General features: G+C 47.1%; 1 protein-coding gene across 1 annotated transcript; it reads right to left on the bottom strand.

Moving 5' to 3' along the window:
* Positions 1–6775: 6775 nt before the first annotated feature.
* On the bottom strand, positions 6776–7478 carry LOC103603242 (mucin-2-like; the record flags this gene model as incomplete). Its single annotated transcript, XM_008587734.1, has 2 exons — positions 6776–6871; positions 7080–7478. Coding segments are annotated over 2 exons (495 nt in total), but the record flags the coding sequence as incomplete, so codon positions are not given.

Genomic DNA, 7478 nt, shown 5'->3' on the forward strand with positions numbered 1-7478 from the left:
TTCTAGCTTTTTAATGCAATCAGTCAGTCTGTGTCTTTCGAGTGGGGAATTTAATCTATTAACATTTAGGGTTGTTATTGAAAGGTATTGTCTTACTCCTGGCATTTTATCAATTTTTGTTTAGATGTTTTAAATGTCTTCTGTTCCTTTCTTCCACTTTCATTGTTTGTCTTTGGTGTTTGTTGGTTTTTTGAAGTGGTAAGGTATAGTTTCTTTCTCTTTCTCATTTGCATTTTTGTTCTATCACTGGGTTTTGTTCTTTGTTGTGTATTCATGGTAGTGATTATTTTTTATTTTTTATTTTTTTTTGGATTCCAGATGCAGGACTCCCTTGAGTATTTCTTGTAGGGCTGGACATGGGGTGGTGAACTTCCACAGATTTTGTTTGTCTGGGAAATACACAATTTTCCCCTCATTTCTGAAGTATAGCTTTGCTGGATATAGTATTCTTGGCTGGCAATTTTTTTCTTGCAGTGTTTTGAATATATTATTCCTTTTTTTTTTGGCTTGTAGAGTTTCTGTTGAAAGTCTGCTGTTAGTCTCACAGGCACTCCCTTATAGGTGACTTGATGCTTTTCTCTTGCTGCTTTTAAGATTCTGTCTTTGTTTTTGAGCTTTACCAGTTTGAATATAATGTGTCTTGGAGAGGACCTTTTGGATTTAATCCATTTGGGGATTTTGAGCCTCCTGGATGTGAAGATCCATGTCTCTCCCTGTACCTGGGAATTTTTCTGCTGTTATTTCACTGAATAGGTTTTCAGTGCCTTTTCCTTTCCAGAGTACCCATTGTTTGGAATTTTGTATGCTTAAGATTGTCTGCTCTCTCACTTAGATTTTCTTCATTATTTTTGGATTATTATTATTATTAGTATTTTGTCTGCATGGTTATTTCAAAATGACTGCGTTCACAATCAGAAATTCTTTCTTCTGCTTGCTCTAACCTGCTGCTTAAGCTCTTGGTTGTGTTTTTATTTCATTGAATGAATCCTTCTGTTCCAGGAGTTCTGCTAAATTCCTTTTTAAGGTATTAATCTCTTTGTATATTTCCTCCTTCAAATCCTGTATAATTTTTCTCATTTCCTTGTGTTGTCTGAGTCTTCTTGTACCTCATTGCATTTCCTTAAGATTGATGGTCTGAATTCCTTTTCAGGCATTTCAGGGGTCTCCTTCTCTGTGAGGTCCGGTAGTTGAGAACTATTGTATTCCTTTGGTGGATTCATATTTTCTTGTATTTATAGTATCTCTATGTTGATGTCTGTTCATCTGGTAGAACAGTTGCTTCTTGTATTATTCTGGAGTGGGCTTTGAGGAGAGAGACTTCCTCTTGTCAATGTGTTTTGTGTCAACCACTATAGTGAGTAGGGTGTTTTAGTTTTGGCTCTGGGCAGATGCAGTAATGTAGTCTTTGTGTGGTTACTTTGGCTGTATTCAGTGTTGGAGTTGCATGTGAGTGCTTCTGTGGCCTAGGCACTGGGGCACTTTGTGGTTCCTTGATGAAGTTAGTGACACTGTGTTGGTTCTTCAAGGATGTGGTTGCTAACCTCTTTCCCTGGGCTCTTCTGGTGACTCTCTTTGTGTTAATACAATTGAGTGGTTGGTGGTCCATGTGCATGGCAGCAGTGGCTACTGCTGTGGCATTGAACTACCCTTGTGGTTACAGTGGCTGTGGCAGTGGCTGTGGTGGACCATGTGGGCAGCAGTGGTTTCTGTGGCATTGGTGGAGGTGCCCTTGGCTCCTGAGGTCCCCACATACTCCTGCCATCTGTCAGGTGGGGGATGCCTGCAGCTGTAGAGGTCTGCACATGCTCTTGCAGTCTGTCCATTAGACTTTTCTGGGCACCATCTCCACTCTTACCACTTGGACCTATTTCTGGCCACGTTGCCTGAGTAAGCTCACAGTAGGCTAATTGCAGGGACATTCCCTGTTGACAGCTGGCCTGGCCACAGGGCTCCTTATCACTGTTCTCAAGTTCATGGGCTTGGTTTCTAGCCTCCTTGGGCACCATGCAGCTGTGTCCATCTAGGATCTGGCCATCTCTGGGGTGCTCCTGTCAGAAACCTGCAAAGCGAAGAAGCCCCCTTCTCCTGGGGGTTGAAGAGTGCCTGGGCCTGTCCCTCTCAGTCTGATGCTGTAAGAATCCCCCCAAGGGACTTGAAAAATACCCTGTCTGGGCCTTACCCAAGACTAAATGGAATCAGAATCTCTGGGTATAGAACCTGGGTAATGGCATATATCAAAACTTTCTAGATGATTCTAAATGCAGCCAAGGTTAACAACCAGTGCCCTAGGACAAAGGCCTGACAATGTGCTCCTGTGGGAGAAAGACAAAAGCCATTCCCCTCCTCTTGGAGTAACCTAGAGCAGCCAGAAAAGACAAGCAAATGAGCAAACAGGACACGCATTTCTAAATAGGTGGAAAAGAGGATCTGGACCATAATCACCCCCAGGAAAAGATACATGTTTGGTGAATCATTGTACTGTATGTGCATGTATTAAAACAACACACTATACCCCACAAGTATGTACAATTTTTTAAAAAGTGTCATTTCTCAATATTTCAGCCTGTTGTTGACAAGATGCAGTGGCTACAAATTTGCTTTCTTACTTAAATTGTTAGATTAAAATTTTAGATATGAAATTATTAGATGTTTTCAAGACTTTTTTTTGACATTCTCAATAAAATTCACAATTTCACTACAAGTGAAAAGAGTGCAGCCATTTGAGCCCTTTCAATTCTGGGAATTTTCAGTTTAAAATCTTTGTCAATTTGGCAGACAAAAAATAGTTTCTCATGTGTTCAATAAATATTTACCACTTGTTCACTGTATGCCAGTTACTACACCAGAGTTACTTTAATTTGAAACTGCTTAGTTCCCTATTGAGATCTTTTCATATACCCAGTGCCTAATTGTGCTTCTTTTTTATAAACCTCCCTCTGCCATGGTGAGAATGGACAGTGGCAGGGACTGGGGGGCCGGAAGGGAGGAGGACAGGAGGTCTCCAGAGGCTGTCGGGGTAATGAGGGTGTGAGAGGACGCCAGACTGCGATTGTGGGGGGGCGGAGCTGATCGGAGTTGCTGATGGATGCACGTGGGCTGTGAGGGACAGAGGCAAACCAAGAGGGACTTGGAGGTTTCAGGATGAGCAGGTGAGGGGTGGTGACATCTTTTTCTGAGGTGAGGAGGGCAGGAGACTGAGGGGAGTGGCGTGGGTGAGGGGCAGGTGCCAGCTCTCTCTCGGCTGGAAGCTCAGGACAGCCGGGCAGGCTTCCAGGCCTCGGGGGCTGTGAGGTGTCATGTTGCCTGTGGCAGCCAGAGCACCTAGCTCAGGGGGTCACTTTTTCCCTTGCAGGTGGGGACTGACCTAGCAGCAGAAGCCAGTTCTTCCCAGCAGCCCTAGGCACTGCCTTTCATTTCTTTTTTTTTTTTTTTTTTTGTCTTTTTCCGTGTCCGGCAACGGATCGCAACCCTCAGTGTCGCCCGCCGTCCCCTAGGCACTGCCTTTCATTTCTTTTTTTTTTTTTTTTTGTCTTTTTCCGTGTCCGGCAACGGATCGCAACCCTCAGTGTCGCCCGCCGTCCCCTAGGCACTGCCTTTCATTTCTTTTTTTTTTTTTTTTTGTCTTTTTCCGTGTCCGGCAACGGATCGCAACCCTCAGTGTCGCCCCCGTACCGGACCGGGACCGGCAACGGGATCGCAACCCTCGGTGTTGCCCCTGCGCCTCGCTCAGCCAGTGAGCGGGAACCGGTCTGTATGTGGGATCCGAACCCTCGGTGGGAGCGCCGCCGCGCTTCCCAAGCGGCGCACTAGCTCAGTGCGCCACCGGGCCGTCCCCTAGGCACTGCCTTTCACACAGGTTTTGTAATAATCTTTTCCCAGCATCTCTGTTGTCTACTTTAAAAAACTGAATCTGATATCATAAGCATTTTTCTATATTTAAATACTTAAGCATTATACTTTAAGAATATCATTGGCATGATAGGGAGGTCTAAAATTGGCCAGTTTATTTCCATATTCTTGGACTTATATGATATTTCCAAATCTTTATAAATATGTCATAATGAACTTTTTTTGTGTATGTTTGTATTTATATATCATTTGCTAAATTATTTCTTAGGATACATTTCCAGGGTTTCGACTGCTGCCTTAGAAACATATGAGCCTTTGAGGCCGTTTCTAGGATCCTCCTCCTCTGGTTGCCCACGTCTGCTCCCTCTTCTCCGTCTCCCACTGGGACTCCTAACCTCCCACAAACCCTGATGCTCCTTCTTAGAACTACTCGGTACCAGCCAGCTCCTACCCTTCTAGAAGCCCACCAGCAAGTCTGACGTGTCTCTTGTATTTGTGCTGAAGCCATCGTGGAGGACATTCAGAATTTTGCTGTGGAATCTGGTTGGAAAAATAACAACATAAAAGTAATATTTGGAGGTATCATGTAGTAAACGAGAAGATATAGGAGATCAGAGAGAACTACACGTGTGTTTTAGTCTTACTGTTTACTGGCTAAAATGTAAAGGATTCTTAGGCCTGCAGGCATGTGCTCTGAAGATTACTGCAGGCAAGTCACTGATGCTGTGAGGGAGCCTCAGGTGCTCCCTGGGACGGGCAGAGCAGTTGCTCTCGTCCAGGATTTTTGTGAGAGGTGTATGGAAGAGCATGTGACACACACCTGGGCTCATCTCTGCTGTGCAACAACCTTTATTTCTTCTTGTTTGCTTTTTTTCCATTCTATTTTTCCTGCCTTACATCTGTGTAGAAATTATGGCTAAATATTAGAGTTCTTTGGAGCTTTAATAATAACAACAAAAAAAGACATAAACTTAGATAACATTTTAGTATGAAATCTGCTGTATTTTTTTTCCCTCAAATCTAGGAAGCACCTTAGTCAGCAGACTGGACACTAAAGCTCTTTTCTCTGAGCAGCAGTGGGATAAACCAGAGGTTTCTGTGCCTCACTCCGATCGTGTTCTGTTCCTTCACCTGCACCTCCATATTGCAGGAAAGAAAATGCGCGATGATACCCAGGTGGAAGGGGACTCAACGGAATATAGAGTTGTTTGGAAAGGTATGAGTGGCGTGCATTAGATGCCGGGCTTCCATTTCACTTATCCTCAGTTTGAAAGCACTACAGTGCGTAACCTGAAAAGATGCTGGGGTGGGTGGCCGGGGGCCCCAGCCAGTAGCTCCAAATGTTACTTCCACGTTAGGATTGCTCATGGACGTGCGGCTGAGTTTCCTGTTCTAACTACTGAGCTTCTTTAATTTGTGGGAGAAAACAAACATAACTCAAAACAATGATGTGGTTTTAATTTCACCTCTGAAAAAAATGATGTCAGCCAAACCCTGTGCCTTTAAGCCAGGCTGACCTGCCCAAACACCATGAGGCCAACAGGCAAGTAGGCACGCAGTAACGCTTTAGCTCAGGGGACTCAATGTTGGATGCTCATTCCCAGGTCCATCCCAGTTACACCTGGCTTCTGCCGTGGACTTGGTCTCGCAGGGTTAGCCCTGCTTTCGTTGCATGGATTTGGTGTTTGAACTTTGTTTCCTCAACTTTGACTCTCAGATGGCCTGTGAACGCAAGCTCTGGCCTTCTCCTTCCTGATTGCTTCAAGTAGACTCAGACCTACCTTTTGTCTGAGGTTCAAATACCTATCCGGGCTCTGGCCATGCCAACTTAGTCACCTAAATATTTGGATTTCAAAAAAATAAGAGCAACGCTGATTCCTGACCACCCTGGCCACAGTCACAAGAAGGTGCCTGGATTATGCCGAGGAGCCTTGCCCCTTGTGTGCAGCCTGAGGCCACGGTCTCCAGCCTTCTTTTGAAGTTTGAAGACTCATCTGTAGGTAAGTAGGGTCATCATTCACTTAGCAGTGAGAGCAAAGTTTTGCATGCTCGCTGTGGTAGGAAGAATAATGACCCTCCAAAAGAGTCCACATCCTAATCTCCAGCCCCTGCGAATATGTCACGTTACAAGGCAAGGGGAATTAAGGTTGCAGAAGAACTTAAGTTGCTAATCAGCTGCCTTTAAAATCAGGAAATCATTTTGGATTATCGAGTTGTCTAATGTAATTCTGAGGCTCCTTTAAGGTGGAAGAAGGAGGCAGAAGAGGTGGAAGAGTCAGAGAGAGATTTGAAGATGCTCTGCTGGTGGCTTTGAGGATGGAGGAAGGGGCTGCAAGCCAAGAAATGTAGGAACGCAGGCATCTGCACGTGGGAGGCGTGTAGGAGCTGGAAACGGCAAGGACACGGATTCTCTCCAGGAGCCTCCAGAAAGAACGCGGCTCTGCTGACACCTTGATTTTAGCCCAGTAAGACTCATTTCTGACTTCTGGCCTGCCAAACTGCGAGATAATACATTTGTGTCGTTTTAAGCCATTATGTTTGTGAGAATTTGTTAAAGCAGTGATAAGAAATTAATATATCCCCCAGCAACAAAAATGTCCCTTTCTATCCCATGACGAATTCTTAAAATCTTAAAAAAAAATCTCCATCCTTGAACATATAAAGTTGACACTTAAAATGCCTGGATTACGGAGTATAAATTACTTGGTTTTCTAGCCAAAACTTTGATGTTTAGGAACCAGAGCAGACCGGCTGCTCCTCCCCTGACCCAGGTAGATGAACGTGGTAAGAGGAAGTCTCCTCTGACTCCAGGCACAGCAATCGCCAGGCCCAGCAGCCCTTTGACTTGGGTCGTGTCCAAGCTCGGCATCTGGTGACAAGGAGGGTCCCACCTAGAGCCTGCAGGCTGTCCAGGCAAGAGCGCGCCTCAGTGCCTGAGCAGGCCTGGCCTGTCCACAGCCCCACGTCTCTTTGGAGCCTGGGGCAGCTCACCTGGAGCTGCCTCCAGGCCCCTCTCAGAAGCCTGAGGGAGAGCAAAGAAACCGGGTGAGGGAGAGGAAAGGACCCAGGTGGAGGAGAGCAAAGGACCCGGGCGCGGGGGAGAGCAAAGCACCGAGGTCGGGGGGGAGAGCAAAGCACCCGGGCGGGGGGAGAGCAAAGGACCGGGTGGGGGTGAGCAAAGGACCCGGGTGGGGGTGAGCAAAGGACCCGCGTCGGGGAGAGCAAAGGACCCGCGTGGGGGGAGAGCAAAGGACCCGCGTGGGGGGAGAGCAAAGGACCCGCGTGGGGGGAGAGCAAAGGACCCGCGTGGGGGGAGAGCAAAGGACCCGCGTGGGGGGAGAGCAAAGGACCCGCGTGGGGGGAGAGCAAAGGACCCGCGTGGGGGGAGAGCAAAGGACCCGCGTGGGGGGAGAGCAAAGGACCCGCGTGGGGGGAGAGCAAAGGACCCGCGTGGGGGGAGAGCAAAGGACCCGCGTGGGGGGAGAGCAAAGGACCCGCGTGGGGGGAGAGCAAAGGACCCGCGTGGGGGGAGAGCAAAGGACCCGCGTGGGGGGAGAGCAAAGGACCCGCGTGGGGGGAGAGCAAAGGACCCGCGTGGGGGGAGAGCAAAGGACCCGCGTGGGGGGAGA

This window comes from Galeopterus variegatus, unplaced genomic scaffold (genome assembly GCF_000696425.1).
Source record: "Galeopterus variegatus unplaced genomic scaffold, G_variegatus-3.0.2 Scaffold4519, whole genome shotgun sequence".
NCBI classification, from domain to species: Eukaryota; Metazoa; Chordata; class Mammalia; order Dermoptera; family Cynocephalidae; genus Galeopterus; species Galeopterus variegatus.